At 36.8% G+C, this 18,010-nt stretch overlaps 1 protein-coding gene across 1 annotated transcript in view; it reads right to left on the bottom strand.

The window, feature by feature from the left end:
- Positions 1–1,380: 1,380 nt before the first annotated feature.
- The window catches only part of LOC139686132 (pyrokinin-1 receptor-like), a 72,140-nt gene continuing 55,510 nt past the window's right edge, over positions 1,381–18,010 (bottom strand). The window contains exons 2-3 of the mRNA XM_071583316.1: positions 17,437–17,654; positions 1,381–1,983 (exon numbers count right to left, since the gene is read on the bottom strand). Coding sequence (XP_071439417.1) covers positions 1,381–1,983; positions 17,437–17,654 — 821 coding nt within the window. The remainder of the gene's footprint in view (positions 1,984–17,436; positions 17,655–18,010) is intronic.

The following is an 18,010-nucleotide window of genomic DNA, read 5'->3' as shown; positions in this document are numbered from 1 at the left end:
ATAAATAATTTTTTTGAATGAATTTTCTAAATGATTTCGAGTTACAACCGAATGAATCTGGTTTAAAAATGTTTTACTTTTGTTGGTGAGATTTTGAGACAAGAATAATAGGTTCATCTATATCTTGGCAATTAAAAAAAGCAAACAAATAAAAATATGCACATATTTTAGGTAAAAATGGTGAAAATAAAATGATGAAAAATAAAATTTTCTATTTTTTACCTTTATTCTCTTTCAATGCGAAATGCACGTTCTCTAATTGCTTGCGTTCAAAAGTACCTTTTTCGTGTTTGTTTTTATTGATTCACACATAACAGAATCTCTCAAGAAAAATCCAAAATTAATCCACAATTATCGGCCATAGATTTTCCTTCCTAGTATTAAAAAAATAATTGCCAGGAAAAAAACTAGCATTTACAGTGTCTTTTCATTGAGTTGCTTGTCATTTCCTCATAGTTTCTCCTCTTACACTGAATGAATTCGGCATTGTCCCTTATCGCGCTTTTTAATTCGTTTCAGTTTCAAATACAATATGCGTTTTATGAGCGTGATAGTTTTAATTTTCACTCCAAAAAGCTGCCATCAGCGGTCAACAGGTGTTTTTAAATGCGTCTAATACTATATTAAAAGTGTGCGCTGGCTTCAAAAATACGATATGGATGGAATATGTTGTCATTACACGCCTACATCTTTAGGCCCAGGGGCTGCATTAGATGAAAGAATAAAATCTTTTACCAAGTCTTTTCATACATTTCCTGTGTTAAATATTTGTCTTTGTATTTGTGACAATGTATCACAATAGCGTTTTTAATTGAAGTAGTCGTTAAACAAATTTTTCCTGTTCCATATTCGACCCTCCAACTCTTTTTTCATCACTGCTATACTATCACGAGCTATTCCATTGTGTCCCGTGCATCATCACGGGGCACCCATAAAATATGCCATACTCTTTTTCATCTTTTTTTTAGCCTCTAGCATACTTTATATTTCATCAATTTGTTGAAATTTCTAATTTCCGCCTGCCCTCACATCCGGACTTCTACCTGTCCAGTCTCCGTGCGTGGAATAATATATGAATGACCGATCACTGCCGTGAGACAATATTAGCGGAACTACCTGAACGACGACAATACTTTGTACCGTAAATTTAAAAATGGTAACAATGCACGGGTGCGCTCAGGTTAGTCACCTCCAAATCACAGTTCGGACGCATCTATTGCGACCCTATCACAGAACCTCTGCCAACTCCTCTCCCTTCCTCTAACATTCCCATAACCCAGCCTCCCTCGGCGCCTCCCATGTCTCTCCCAACTGACCGGGGAGAAACAGTCCCCCTGGGTCCCGGCGCCCTCACCCCGCCTCCAGTCCCAGCCCGCAAGCTCAAGCGGCGCACTTATGGCGCTGCTTCAGCTCGTCCATGTAGAGCGTCAGCTCATCAGATACCACGGGGTCCGGGGAGCCCTCGCTGCCAACGGGCGATGGGCCCTCGCACACCCCACCTGCGGCGGCTGGGTCAGAGGGGACTGTGAGTGCATCGGAAGCCGCGGGGCCCACGGTGGCGCCTGAGGCTGGGGCTTCGAGAAGGGCGGACACGCGCGGAGCCCGGTACACAACGCTGCTGACCACCGGCACGGCGGCCCGGGACTCGCACCATCGCCGCCGACTCGAGGCCCGACGCTCCACCACGCTAACGCACACCTGTGCGTTGGCCAGACCGGAGGCGTCGGTGGGTGGGTTGACTGCATGCTTCCGACGAAAAGACACTACAAGTGGCCTCCGCTCCTGGCGCGCCACGTCTGCCTCGAGGAAGCGCAAGCTATTGGAATGGCGCGAGCCGGAGCCCTGCCCCGCCCCGAAGCTCTCCTCTCGGCAGCCCGAGCTGCTGGTGTCACCTCCGTTGACTCCTCGGGAAGACCTTGAGAGAACTGAATACAACCTACCTCCTCGGGCTCGGCGTCGACCGATGCAACACCCCAGCGAGACCTGCAACAAAAGAACTGAATGTGAACTTGCAGTTTGTTCGCCGGGGATGGCGGGAGATAGAGGGGTGGAGAAAAGGTGCCCCTGGTGGGTGACCTCCGTCCGCAGGTCTCCTTTTGCTTCCTTGGCAACGGGAATAACTTTTTTTGGAACTGTATGCCGTATATTCTCACATAAATATTATTTATGCAATTATGTGTGGCATATCAATACTTTTCTTTGAGAATTTTCTAAAATTTTTGTGATTTTTAATATATAACCATTATAAAATGCGGAATACATTTATATTGACGCAAATAACAGCTGCTTGATGACAAGATATACCGTACTGCACTCGAAGCAAATTGTATCAATAACCGACTTGGTCCAATTTTATCAAAGAAATATTTCTGTTAGTAGTAGTTTTTAGGGGAGGCGACCGACAACTGAGGTCATTTGCGCCATTAGGATGGACAGGAAAGGATGAAGGGTGGAGAGAAACCCGGCGTCGGCATTAGCCTACTCTTTACGAAAGGCGCCAAGGGGTCCGCAGCTTAACGTCACATCCGACGGACGGCGTACTCACTCAAAGTGCCCTCCACAAAGCACCTCAAGTAGGGATCGAGATACCTCTGAAAAATATTCAACACCGCCGGGTTTTGAACCCGCGCCCTCTGGGTGGGAAGCCAATACGTTAGCCCCCGCACCATATCGATCCCCGACATATTTCTATTGATCAATTCCAGACGTTGACAAAATTATAATTCATATTTATATATATTTATAATTTATCTCTCATTGTTGGAGGAGGAAGATATGTAATTTAAATTTTTATTCAAAGATCAAACAAATCGAAAAGCGTTTTCCAAATAAAAGATAAACTGCCGAAAAATGAAATATTTTTTCAGTAATCAAATTTTCATTTAATTTTTTTCAGGTTTTGCGAAGGTCACATAAAATATTTCAATTCGCACATGATTAAATGATGATGATGATGACTAAAACGAAGACTTTGAGTGTTCCAAGTCATTCTGCTCGGAATATATTTTATAAGATGGGCTAATTAGAAATGGACATCGTGATACCTGGCAAATTCACATTTGGAGTGCGAGGGATGTGTATGAAAATTTTCATATTTTGCTGCATTATATGTTCGTGAAAGGAATTGAGGACCCATTTTTTCGTGAAAAAACAGTCTGTTGTAGGGAAATTTAGCAATTCAGCGGACATTTGATGGTAGCATATGCTGACGACATTGTTCTAATCTTGATTCTGAATACTTTGTCGAAAATATGTCCCAGGATGCACGATATAATGAGCTAGCGTCTCCTAAATTGCAGAATTGACATAAAAAATTGGATTTTAAGATTTACTACTGCAGCTTGTTATACTCCATGTAAATTCAAACGTGCCTCATAAGTTCTGAAAGAAAAACAGGGTGACGTTTTCAATGACCATGACGATGGTAATAGATAGAATGTTTTGAGAATTTAATTCCTTTTCTGGTATTAGGCAAAATATTTCTCCAATGATTATAGATAGTATTAAATTGAACTAAACTTAATATTTGGCAGACCTGACCACAGAAATGTCATTGACAATAAAAATGATGTAGTCAAAGCAGTGAGAATGAATAAATGGAAAAGTCACTGCTTCAATTGGAAGTTATTTAAGACATGGTGCTGCTGTTTGCTAGAAATAATTGGGAAAATTATCCAGTGAAATAATGAGTGGGTGACAAAATATTGAGTGTCAAAGGCAATAAATGGATTAATTCACATGAAAGAGTGCATTTCTTTTACCTCCTGCGGATTAAGGTACGGTCTTTGATTAATGCTTTAATATCATGATTAGAATGAAAATGCACATTTTGAGGTCCCTTGTGCACGCTTATATCATTTGCCGAGTAATTGATCCTTGAGCATATGAAATAGCCTTCTTGTGGGCACAAAAAATACAAATCTGTACGCACTAAATTTTAAATTGAATATATTTACAGGATTTAGAGGAGAACTAACAAAATTTTGTCCGAAAGCCACACACCGGAAGCCAACGTTTCGGGCATTCTCAGCTTTTGCAAGTGGTGACACCCAAATTATTGTTTAAAACAATCGGTACGACTAATAATTATTTTTGACTCATTAGTTGCCTAAAATGCCCTAATAAAGAGGTACAGATATTTTAGGCCAACTATTTTTGCTAAAAGTGTAACATGACCTTTAAAATAATTTCAATGTATGGTGTATTGACACTTCATGTAATTAAGTTATTAATGAGGAACTTGAACCTGTTTACCAGTATGCGAGGAAATAAATTTTAATGATATGTTCACCTAATACCGTGTCTTGCAGGATAAATTAATAAATCTTCGTTTTTAGATAATTTTAATGTTCTGGTCCATTTAATATGGCCACTGCAGAAAACTCATTTTTCCCCCGGTCGTTCACGTAAATAGGGCGAATCCGTACTAAATCCATGCCATCGTAAGAAAATATATTTTTAAATGCTACATGCGTGAACATTAACTTTCGTTTCAATGATTTTGGGACTATCCATTTGCTTACTCTGGCAATGTGATGACGCAAACTTTTAGCATTCCTGAAATATGTAATTAATTAGCGTTATTTATTACGTTATTTCTTGTCTTTTGACGCAAAGTGGAAATCCACAAGGGAGAAAAAATGTTCTGTGACATCAAATTTTTAATCTTGAAGTAAAATTTGTGAAATAGGATCGAATAGAAAATAGGAGGTTTGCCAATTCTAGCTAAAAGGTTGCTTGTTCTGTGTTAATTTCATAAAAAACCAGATTGGTCAAAGGAAGTTCACTCCCAAAATTTTCGTATTTGAGAAAGTTGATACCATGAGAATTAATGTCTACGAGGATTGTTTGCAATAGAAGTGGGAACTTGGGGTTGTGAAATGCATTTGGGTATTCCAATATGTGTATTAAGCGTTTAGTAACGAAGGAATATGAAAAAATAATGCATAAAGGATTTAGTCGTTGTGAGAAAAAATGAGATACATATCACCAATCATATTTTGAGAAAAGAGTAAATGGTTTTAGATAAGGGGGTTGACCAAGAAAGTCAGGGATGAATTTTGATGCAGACATTCCCAATGCCAGAAGTATGTTCCAGGAACAAAAGAGAATTAATGATACAGTGCATGTATGAATATGACGACGAGGAAAACGAAAGTGAGGAGAGGGAATACGAAAGAAACTAGCGAGAGGAAAGAGGTACCTCACATAAATTGAATTGAAATAGCCTTTAAAGTTTCCTACCCAGTATGAAACGGCTGGAATAGCAGCGACGAATTTATGATATAAATTGGAAAGTGGAAATGGTGTAGATATTTTCACACGTGGTTAGTGCTTTGTATTACTAAGAAAACTATTCGTGTCCCGTCTCTTTAATGTCATTTTGCAAACAAGTGCTTGAATAATTTTACTTGCTTCTGAACAATTAAATTTGTTAAATCTATTTTTAATCTATCATCTCCGAACTTAGAAGAATATGGTATATTTTCCTGCATTGATGGTTGATTTTTTTATACTCTTTTGAATTCAGATGAACCTTCTACAGTGTAGAAGTTTCATTATAGTAGAACTAGATGATTTAGATGTTATGAGATTCAACTGAATCCATTTTACCAAATCAAATGACCACTCAACTAATGCGGGATAAAATGATATCCATACCAAAGCAGGATTTTAAGTCAAAATTTTAGGCAGCTTTCTTACGCAATTTAAGTAAGATTTTTTACTCATGTAAGCATCAAAATAAGCCTAAGTTTTTAGTAGCTTCTCAATTTTATTTGCTGACTCCCAATTGACAATTTTTGGGGAATTCATGGGAAAATTACTTTATAGGAATACAACTTGATACATTATATTTTCAGTTTAAATTAACTAGTCTGTTCGTAATTTGAATTCTCAGGATTTACTTTATAACTGACAAATCTCATCCGATAGTTTCCTGGATTTTACTGAGTAAAATAATAGGTGTCTAGAACAGTAAAATACGCAGTGATTATTAGAAACCAAATTTGTACTTTTTCACAAGTTTATTAATAACGTAATACGTGTATCGCATTACAGAACCATGCTAAGGTACTAGAAATATCTAAAAGTGACTAAGTCGTATTTATACATGTTTGATGAAGGGGAATAGTAAGAAACAGGAGTTAGGTAGGTGGGAACATAAAGGTGAGAGATGGAATACCTAAAGACGACGGAGAAATCAAAGTAAAATAAAGAAGCGAGGGTGACTAAAGAAATTGAAAGGTAAAAGAGGAGGGAGAAGATACAGAGGAGGGGAGCATACAGAAGGTTAGGCGGGAAGGGACAGAGGCCGGTTGAGGGATGAGAGATTTTAAGAAGGACATTATGGATGATAGGTGGTTTCACACAAAACTAAGAGTGGCAGGTGGGGTTGGGTGGATGGGAAAATCCGCAGTGGGTGGAGTCATTTGGAGAAAAGGAGTTTCACTCTCTACTCTGAGAACGGGATTCTGAAGAGAGTGGAGTGGGTTATAAAAATTTGGTCTTTTAACAGAAAATTCACATTTCACTGCGCAATTTCAAGTCGTTCTAAAATATTATGTCTTTTACCTTTATTTTCGTAGTTGAGAATCTCAGGACAACATTTAAATGAGTGGGGTGATTAAAGTAGATTCTTATATAATGATAATATTTTGATAATATCTGTTTCACTGTTACTAGAGCTCTGTCACTAGGAATTGCTATATAAAACACAAATAGCATGAATCAAATTAGAATAAATGACCATAGAGTTACACCTAAAAATTGATATACTTCATAGAAGAGGAAATGAACATTGAATTCACTGCCATTGAAACATTGGCAATTAGTTATAATTTAGAAATAAGATAACCTAATAGAACTAAAAATAAAGGGGCGTATTGAAAATTCATGCGCAAGAAGGATCAAATATATATGGAACAATGAATGATAGGCACGTCAGGGTAGGTAACCGAAGTCCTCTTTATGCGGCATCCACGGTTTCACTGGAAGATCTGGAACTTGATAAAATCACTCCACTTGATTAAGTCTAAAGGTACCCAGGGTCGTGACCTGGAATCGAACCTAGTTCCGGTCCATACGCTAAAGAGTCATCTTATCCCCCGGAATACTACGTCTCATAATGAGTTATGGGTAGTTTTTAAAGAAATCATTCACATAGTCTGAATTTCAACGTTTCAAAAATATCTTCAGATTAAATTGCCCAATTTAATCACTAGTCAGTGCTCGCAAGAGTTGTGTTAAATAACTTAACGGCAAGAAAGCGGTACTTAACTAAAAAAGTTGGTATTGTGCTCGTATCTGAGAATTTTTGGACTTACTTTACGAGAGAAATAAATCGAAATAACTTAAAAGGAAATTAATGAGATAAAATTGAATGGATAGGAAATTTTAAAAATGAGCTGTAGACGCGGTGAATTAAACCCTTTGCAGATTATGACATCAAGGCGGTGACAAAAAAGTGATAATTTCAATGAGATTATAGCTTACTCCTCTCGTATGGTATGCAGAATTTCTGTTAGCGTCGCGCGAGGTGTATTTTATGGAACTATTATTTGGAATAATTCCAGAGAGAACGAGCTACACGCTACAAACCAGAGAGGCAACGAAATTAATTATAAGAGAGCTAACTTGAGGGGATATAATTAACAAATTTAATTGAATTAATCATTTTTTCCTGGAAAAATAAATTAAAAATATTTCTTTCTTTATGCCCTCGTAATACTGTCAACCTAACTCGTGTTTCTATTTTTTCTCTGTTAAAATTTTTTTTCAAGTGTAATAACGAAAATTTATTTGTCTTCGAATTTCATAACCACAATCTACTGTTTCATCGCTGGTCAGCAGAGATAACGAAGATACGGATTACACGAATGCTGCGCATTCGTGCGTAATTTAGCATCTGCCATAACCAACGAGGGCGTATCTCCAATAAAACTCAATGTTTTCTTGAAAAAATTCCGTGCATGGCATTGAAAAATTTGCTGCTTGGTACCATTGCAGTAAATGCACTGCACACATCCGTAGTGGCCTTTGTAGGATTAGCCACTTTAATTTTAAGGGAAATATACCCATTTCATATGTACTGTACTAGATCTACTCCTGCGACGTTTCCCATGGTTCACCACCATACTTTTCAATATCTTGCCCATTAATCTCTCTGCTTTTCATTATTAACTAGGAGAAAGCTCTCTTATCAAACCATGTAATATATATATATATATATATTATATATAAAATATATAATATATGTATATATATATATATATGTACATATATATACACATATACACACACTCATAACCTTCAAGGCTACAAAGACCGCTGACTAATATCCCTTCAATTTTTTCATTCTAACTTTTCTAAACAATGTTAATAAAATATATGTAACGAGTGAAGTACGAGAATACGAGTTTAAATGATAATACATTTCAAGAGTAATCCACAGAATATGCCAAAGGTAGTCATTGAGATGGTGCTCCTGAATATCGAATATAAGTGCCAAAGTTTCAGCCAACTTATTATGTACTCATAGCTAGCTTCTCTCCTTCATTGAATATAACTTAAGAATGTATCTTCGAAATTAATAACTCGATAATTATTAACAAATTTGAAAACCCCTACTTCAGGTTTAAAAGACTTAAAAATACGAAATCATAAATAAACCCATGCATATCAAATCTCCGATAGAAAACCTGGGATTTATTTTCTGTAACACTGATTTTTCCTTTTATTTCCGTCAACTTGCTTTTAAAAATGCATGTCCATCAGTAGTCAGAGAACAAAGTAGAGAGAAAAACTTTTTAAACAAAATTTACATGGCGTAATGATCATTTTTTAAATAGCGTTTATTTTTAAATAAAAAAAACAGTTATTGTAAGAATCATGCATCAAAATAATAAAAAAATACATCTCGAATTTTCACAGTATTTTATAGTCTGTTATTATCAATGAAGGCTAACGATGGAACGCTTACAGTTGCTTTAGATCTTTTTTGCAAAACACCAAATTTGTTTTTTCAATCGAAGCCAGATCGATAAGACAAACCTAGCGAAGTATTATTAGAATTCATTAATAATGTATGAAGTTGCCTCAAATTGTTAAGTCAATAAAATTTTCCCTACCTGACTAGATAATTAAAATGAAGAAGCCAAATAAATATCTGGCATCCGAGAGAATTATAAAAATGACGATATTCATTAATATAACTTTGCGAAGGGTTATTAATTGAGGAATAACCCTAACTTGTCATTAGCAGTTTCTTAATAGCCTAAATTTTAGATATCATGTCGCTGTGAAAATCCGATTACAGCCAGGTGTTAATTTAAGGGAATAAAACAAACGAAAGTTTGACAGAAGTATAATTAAAGGAAAGCAAGTGGATGCCCTTGTACCCTTGTGTACTCAGGCTGTTTGCATCTCCGAATATCTGGAAAAAATTTCAAATTATTTCTTCTTCGATATGTCCTTTCACGTGAAGCAAAATATTGAAATATGTTTCGTACAATGGAAATAGTATGACGCTGGACATTTTTTCTTGGACTTAAACATTTTTCTCATTGAGTGCTCGTGAACAAAGCCATATGCAAACGTGCGCTAGTTTGATGTCCATATGCATAATTGCAATATCTCTCCTTTAAAATGATGGAAATTTCCACCAATAATGCCATTTGAAAATATATTCAAATACATTAATGGAGAGGCACATTTTATAAATACGTTCGAGTAAACCGGTTTCTAGTGTTTGGCCCGTTAATAACTTCGACCTTGTTAGAAGTTAATTAGTGTCTCAAAAAGTGAGTTCGGTTTCCATCTGGAAGTGCTTTTTTTCTAGTTTCTCCTACAGTCCTCTAATTATAACTTTAATTTCTTAACCATGCTCATAAAGCAAGAGGGTACTTCCTAAAGGAACATCTTTCCATTGGGTCTTAGTTCCTTTGTCAAACAAAACGAATCACTTATAAATAATGCATCAACTTTGTTCAATTATTTATTTAACGTTTTTTACAAAATCCTGTCTAGTGAATCTTACTTTACCTTAGGAGGACCCTTTTTTCCTCTGACATTTATTCCCATGTAAATAAAAGTTATTCATGAGTGCCTGAGTAAAATACACATTGAGCACATTAATATTGTCTGTTTTTTACATAATAATATATTTCAGGGGAGTATTAGGTCATTTGATGGTGGTTATTGTTGATATTTATAATCAAGGTTAATCATTGATCATATTCAAACATATTTCTCGTCATTTCTCTAAACCTAACACATATAAGAATCTTTTAATATTTAGTTTATATTTTTATTTTCTAAACTTGTTTTTTCTCTAATTATTGGAAAGGAAGTAGTATCAGCATTCTGTAAAGAAAATCATGAGTGAAGAATTAGAGCATGAGAAAAATGAGAATATAAAAAAATGGATATCAAACCCGCAAAAGAAACTATAGGAACTGTTAGGAGGAAAAAGAAAAGGATACCATGGATTACGGGCGAGATAATTAGAAAAACGGATAAGAGAACGCATGGAATACTGTAAATTCAGAGATAGGGAGAGGTACGTGTAAAATGTTCAACAATGATTTGCGACGAGTGACAAATGAAGCAAAAGAAGCGTGGTGGAAGATGGAGTGTGAACTATGGAAGGTTTGCAGGATAAATGCGAACGGTGTGCTAACAGGAAGGTCAAAACACCATCTGGAAACAAGAAGAGAAAATGTCAGTTAGCAATCAGGGATAAGTCGGGAAAAATATTAGTTGAATCAAATTATATCCCAAAGGGATTGAAGAAATAAAAAGAAACACTGCATGCTATAAAAATTAGCACAGCGAGGTTTGACATATAAAGAGAATATGACGTAGATGAGGATAGCTTAGGCCAATGCTTACTTGAAAGCGAGATTGGAAGACTAATAGGGGATATAAACACATCTAGGCCGTGGGGGCTGACAAAATTCCCGCAGAGCTACTTAAACGTTTAGGGAAAGTTAGGAGGAAGAGTTTTTGTGGAATAATTCGTTGCATTTATGAGAGCGAAATTTGGCCAGATCAGTGTCATTTCAATTGCAAAAAAGGTTCATGTGAGGATTGCAGAGCAATAAATTTGATTATGATGGTTTCCAGGATCTTCGACAAGATATTGGAGAGCAGGATGTTTAAGGAATGATCAGTTTGGGATCAGGAAGGGGAGGGACATGCGCGATGTTGTGAAGTCACTAATGGAGAGGAAAATAGAATAAAATAAGCATGTATTTGCCTGTTTCATAAATTTCAGAAACGTGTTTGATAAAATAAATTGGGAAAAATTAAGGGGTGTGTTTCAGGAAATAGTTGTAGGTTGGAGGGACTGGAGGGAGGGATCCGCAACCTGTGCATATCTCAGACTGCCAAGGTGCGGGTGGGGGAGTGAGTCCGGTTGGACGAAGTTCGGAAGAGGAGTAAGACAGGGTTTTTCATTATCACCTAAGCTATTCAACGTGTATGTGGATGAGGGTATATGTCTAGGAATAGGAGCAAAAGTAGGGGGATAAGTCATAAAATCAGTGAGGTTTGCAAATTATCAAGGTTTGGTTTGTCAGTCAGCCAAGGAGTTGCAAGGATTGCTGAGTGGATTGAAATATCAGTGAAACATATATAAGAAGAGGGTAAATGGAAATAACAATGGTTATACGGTTTTATGGAAAGAGAAAGGTTAAGCCATACTATAAAATAGAAGGGAAAATATAGAGCAGGTGGAACAGTTCACGTATCTCGGAAGTGTTTTGGACCAAAATGACCAAAGAAATGTGGACAAGAAGGAGAATGGAATTGATGACAGGGAACTTGATAGAGGATGTCGAGAAAAGACCTGTTAAAACTTCGATATGGAGCGTAGTAATGTACGGTGGGGAAACATGTTCCTTGAAGAATGATGATAGACACACATCGGAGGGTTTTCAATTGTGTCTGTGGAAAAAGATGGAGAAGGTGAAGTGCACAGAAAGGAAAACAAACGGGTATTAAGAAAGCATGAAAACCGAAAGAAGACAATATTAATGAAGGAAGCCAGGAAATATGGGAAGCTGAAAAAGGGGTTATTTTAATGCAATATATATATATTCTTCTAAGCCCCTCCTAATGTCCCGTTAGAAATAGAAACAATTTCCAAGATTTCCATTAAAAACCTAACCTTAACGTTACAGTTAATCAAAAAAGTCTGTTAAAATTAGCATGCTCTCGGATTCTCTTTATAAATAGCTCACCATTTGTTACTCTAACATTGGATTAAACAATCAAGAGAACCATTTAGGAAATTAAACTGAAACTGCCGACTTTTTCGAAATGCTCCAAAATCGTGTAAATATATTTGGATAAATTATTTAGAAAAATTCCTCTGTTTGTAAGTCTTATCCTTATATTTAAAATTACCTGGTTACCTGACTACTTAAATTTCTTAACTCGTCGCATGCATTCATGACCTTATACTTTATGGTTACAGTATTATATAAACTGTCCAAAAATAGGGCGAATCCTAGCGGGTTGACTTAAAGTTCCTTTTTCCTTAAAGTTCCTTAAAGCTTTTGTCTCTCTCGTTAGCGGTCATCTATGCATAGCCATTGTGAAAGCATTTTCTGGATATATATTGCCATAGGGTCACTAAAGAGCGAATGCTGATGTGCTATTACCATGTTTATCGGAAAATACTTGATTTTGCTCGGAACGTGTAGTTCAGCAAAAGTACATAGAAGACACATTCAATCACAAACATTCACGCTTTCATGACCAATCAACATCATCTGCAATGTTAATTGAATTGTTTCATCGGAGCTATTGATATTATTTTATCGGATTTTTTGTGCGATAGAGCAAGCGGATTTTAAAAAACGTAATTGGCATTTGGATTCCTTTTCACTTACCCTACTCACATCGATCTCGCGGTGGCCATCAACGCTAAAGAACATACACTTTGTATCTAATGGAGAGGCATGTTGGAGATCTACTATTGACGATAGTCAAATCTTGTACATTTTCCGTTTTCGCCTGGAGTAAACCGTGAAATGTTTAACCTACACCCGATTGAGGATTTTAACACCTTGTGATTCTCCAGGTACCACTCCGCGAGTCGAATGACCGTGTGAATATTATATTTAAGTTGTTGTGGGAAGTGAGCGATAGCTGAGTAGAGTATGAGTGGCTAATCAGGTCACTGGTCGGTAATTCGGTGAAATCAGGATTTTAAGTAGTGGAGAAGGAATGTGACAAATTTGATGAGACCTGTAGTCGACTCTTAATGCAAGATTCTCGCGCACCACTGTTTAAAGTTGGATCTTAAAGACTCGTGTAATGTACTATAAGTACTCTTCACACAGCGCCCATCAAGAAAAAATTTCAGTCCTCTGGAAATCTGCTAAACAGAGGAGAATCTTTCATTAATATTTTTCTGCAAAATTTAGCCTCAAACCTTAATTTGTTAATATGGAAATCTGTACAGAGAAAAATAAACTTTTAAACACAGATTAAATTGAAGGGAAGTTTATATCCCATTAAATACGGGTCCAAAGTAAACAAAACATTTTGAACAGAAAATGGAAGCCTTGGCATGATTTCAATGAACCGCGGTGACCTGGAAAAGGTGTTTTGTGAACAAATCAGGTAGGCAAATATGTTAGCCGGATGTGTTAATGACACGTACTGGAAGCATTATCAACAAAGCAGGAGAAATAATTAGTTGATGGTCATAATGGGACACGATTATTACAAAGGAAACATGGTATACAAATAAAATAGTTACAAAACATTCGTCTACTTCACAAAAAAGAATAGGGGGCGAGTACTTGAGGTGAAGAATGAAACGACGATATTTAAAAAGCATTCCATCAATTCTATATAGGGTAGTAATATCAAGACCGATCGAAAAAATAATGCAATGAATTAACTTAGCACCGGGATGAAACGGGAAAACTGTCAATATAAGAAAAAAATAAACAACCCGGGCAGTTACAAATACCCAAACCCTGCGAGGAGAAAAACTCACCTGCTAGCAAATCGAACCCAAAATCTCTGAATTAGAAAGAAATGGCTTTACCCTGCTATATTATATATATATATATATAGAAATATATATATATATATATATATATATATATATATATATATATATATATATTTATTTATTTATTTATTTATATTCGTATATATTGAATACAGTTAATACGAATTTTTCATAACTTATTCAGGTTAAGTTACAGCTGCGCAGTAATAGATAGCGTTTCTCCAAATAGTATGATGAATATTGTAACATAATAATGTGGGTTTAAAGTTGAGAGGATTCTGTGAGTAACGGTTATAGGAATCAAGTGCTGCCCAAATATCAGTTTTCATACCGTAAAAGCAATTAAAAAATATAATTGAAAATATTGGAAGTGCTAATATATTTATACTTTTTGGACCATAAATGAAATATTTTCCAAATCTTGTGATTGCTTTGATTCTCCCCTGTGATTGCTTGATTCAATGAAAACATAGTAGCATGGAAGACTATGGGGATCGAGATGGTGCGGGGGCTAACGTACTGGCTTCCCACCCTGAGGGCGCGGGTTCAAATCCCGGCGGTGTTGAATATTTTTCAGAGGTATCTCGATCCCTACTTGAGGTGCTTTGTGGAGGGCACTTTGAGTGAGTACGCCGTCCGTCGGATGGGACGTTAAGCCGCGGACCCCTTGGCGACTTTCGTAAAGAGAAGGCTAATGCCGACGCCGGGTTTCTCTCCACCCTTCATCCTTTCCTGTCCATCCCCTATGGCGCAAATGACCTTAGCTGTCGGTCGCCTCCCCTCAAAACTACTACTACTATGGAAGACTATGTGACTAAAACATGAAATTCACGACGGCTGGAAACATTTACGGAAAAATGAAGGGGATGCGTGAGAAAAGAATTATTTTGGCTTGAGAATAATCGGGTTCTTAAATACTCCAAACGATAATATCTTCACCTCAGACACATCATTCGTTGAGGAAATATTGGTGTGTGCTAATTGGAACAACGTGCCTTTTATTAACATTCATTCAGCTTCTCGCATCACCTGGCACTCCGTTCTGTTTTTTATTAATTCCACACTCACTTTATTTTATCCCTTCATAATATAACACACTCTCTATCTAGTAGCTTTAGTTTTTTAGAGGAGGAAACCGACAGCTGAGGTCATTTACGCCATTAGGAATGGACAGGAAAGGATGAAAGGTGGCGAGAAACCCGGCGTCGGCGTTAGCCGGAAGGCGAAGGCGAGCCTTGGCGAAAGGTGACAAAGGGTCCGCAGCTTAACTTCCCATCCGACAGAGAGCGTATTAACTCAAAATGTTCTCCACAAAGAACCTCAAATTGTAATCGGGATACCACTGAAAAATGTCTGCCTCATCTGGGATCCGATTTCGGACCCTATGGATGGGAAGCCAGTACGTTAGCCACCGCCCCAATCCGATTCCGCACTCTCTTTCTGAAGTTCCCCATGAAGTCTGAAGATTATATTAGGATACACAAACTTTTTCTGAATCCCCACAATAAAACGCTTTCAATTCGTTAATTCCTTTGAAGTGACTTCATATTCAATCACCACCTTTCTATTTGACCCTTTTAATATTCGTGCTCTCTAAGGAAAACTATGGACCTCAAATTTATTAGAAGACGAATTTCGGTCGCAGTGATTCACGAAGCTCTCCCTCATTCGTTACTTTTTAATAGATGAAGAAAATTGGTCATTTTCCTGAGAAAGCAGTAATGTTTTCGAACTTTCCTTTAAAAGGAATTTTGATATTAAAATCCTTTGTGAAACCGAGTTAATGTTCTGTTTTTCATGAGCTTCAGGGAGCAGGAAACGGCCCCAACGTAAGAGAGTTTGACTTCCACGCTATGCCTTTGACCTTAATTAGCTCACCCACGCTGACCTTCCCTCTTTCCGCCCTCTCTACTCCCACACCTTCTACGGGTGAATTTTCATTGCACAAGTTCTTCCACCTTTTCTGCCTACCACGGTAGTTAATCCATTTACATCAATATTTTACTCCTCACGCATCTACTTCCACGCTAATCCTTTGACCTTAATTAGCTCACCCACGCTGACATTCCCTCTTTCCACTCTCTTTACTCCCACACCTTCTACGGGTGAATTTTCATTGCACAAGTTCTTCCACCTTTTCTACCAACCACGATAATCAATCCATTTACATCAATATTTTACTCCTCAACTGAAGATGATGTTAATTGTTCAAATTTTAACCATGCTATGTAAGGTTCGTAGAGAGACATACGCAGTATCTTTTAATTTTCTTCAATAAACTTGTGAACTAAAAACCTAAATTTACCAAGTAACAACTATTTGTTACTCACGATAACCTATATAATAGAATATTTGTTTGGAAAATAGTATTTAGAAGCGCTAAAAATATTTCTCAGTAATCATTAAAAAATTTCGAAGAAACATGGAGTGTAGTAGCATGAATTATTCACGAATTTTACAATAAATCAATTTAAACATACATTTTAATACGTATACATCTCTATAACTACTTTATCTCATGAAATTTGTTACATACCTGAAATTAATGCATAAAGCCGGTCTTCTACATCACTTCCCATTTCAATAGGATGAAAATTTATCTACTTCTGATGATTATGATGCCTTTTTGCCGTAACAAGTACAAGAATCCGTTTTTAATAATAATCTAATATAAAAACATATCGGAGGTCTATTCACGCCGTTATTAACAAAATATTAGCAAAATTGAAAACATTTTAGCCAAGAAATTATTAGCCACAATTAATTATTAAATAATAAATAACTAAGAGAAAAAATAGTTTAATTAGTTGGTATTTTTAATTGAGAAAGTATTTTTGCGTTGCTTCGATGTCAGAGTTCATATAAAAATCGTTAATAAAGTGACTGGTGGATTTCATTTAGTTTCCAATAATTAATGAAACACGCCAAACATACATATATAGCTGTGTGAATTTCAATACGCATGCTTTTATACCACCAACAGCTACTAGTTTTGAGGCTGTATAATGGAGTCGATTATGATTTAGCTACGGCAAATGTCGCAGAAGATCACTGCCATAAAATAGTTTTGATGAGGAGGGGAAGTTTCTATCTTTACAATCTGGTTTATTCCGGTCCATTAAAAGGGAAAAATCTTATGTGGCGTATTTCGAGTAAAACCACAATAACTGACAATTCAAACAAGCCCATGCATGCATCCTTAATGATAAATTAATATTTGACGAGCACTCTGAAGACTTCTGCAGTGAAATACCATCTGCGGACGTCATTGTGAACTCCTCTTGCGCCCACGAGTTTTTCGTGCGCGCAAATGTAGACAAAAGCCAGTAAGGAATTAGAAAGCACTAGAGAAATTGGGGGTGCTAGGTTGAAAGTGGGTAAGCATGCATTTGGAGTCTCCGTACCTTGAAGGCTTCCCGGAACTTGTGGGACATGATGTGGTAGAGAACGGGGTTGACGGTGGTCGAAAGATAGTACAGGACACCGGAAACGTACGTGAGGACCTTGTAAGCCGTGATTACGTCTTGAGTGGGTCCTTCCTCACCCCCATAGCCATAGATTGCGAGAAGTCTCTGAGCGTGAAATGGAGCCCAGCAGATGAAAAATGCTACGACGACAGCAACTGTATTTTGAGAAATAAAAAAACAAATATGAAAGAATATTTAGAGCACCCGATAAATATTTACCTTTTATGTAAGGTTAATATTGTTTTTGGGTGAAAAACTATTAATGATGACCAAACGTCACAGGCAGTATGAATCTTCTCTTTCCCCGGTTAGTAGGAGGAAGGGTTTAGCATTATACTAGTATTAAATTTGTTTGACAGGTTTAATACCTTAATTGTTTGATGCCAAATGAAGGTGAGGAAATGTAATGAGAAACCTTCAGGCCCGGCCAAATTACTGGAATTCTTTACTTCCCAAGCAACTGCGTTTTAACACAAACAAAAAAAATTAATTTTGAAAATAAACCAGCAAG

The sequence above is a fragment of the Hetaerina americana genome, unplaced genomic scaffold (genome assembly GCF_022747635.1).
Source record: "Hetaerina americana unplaced genomic scaffold, ioHetAmer1.1.p SCAF_13, whole genome shotgun sequence".
Classification (NCBI taxonomy): domain Eukaryota; kingdom Metazoa; phylum Arthropoda; class Insecta; order Odonata; family Calopterygidae; genus Hetaerina; species Hetaerina americana.
The sequence above is the reverse complement of the archived record's forward strand: the minus strand, read 5'-3'. Positions and strand labels throughout refer to the sequence as shown.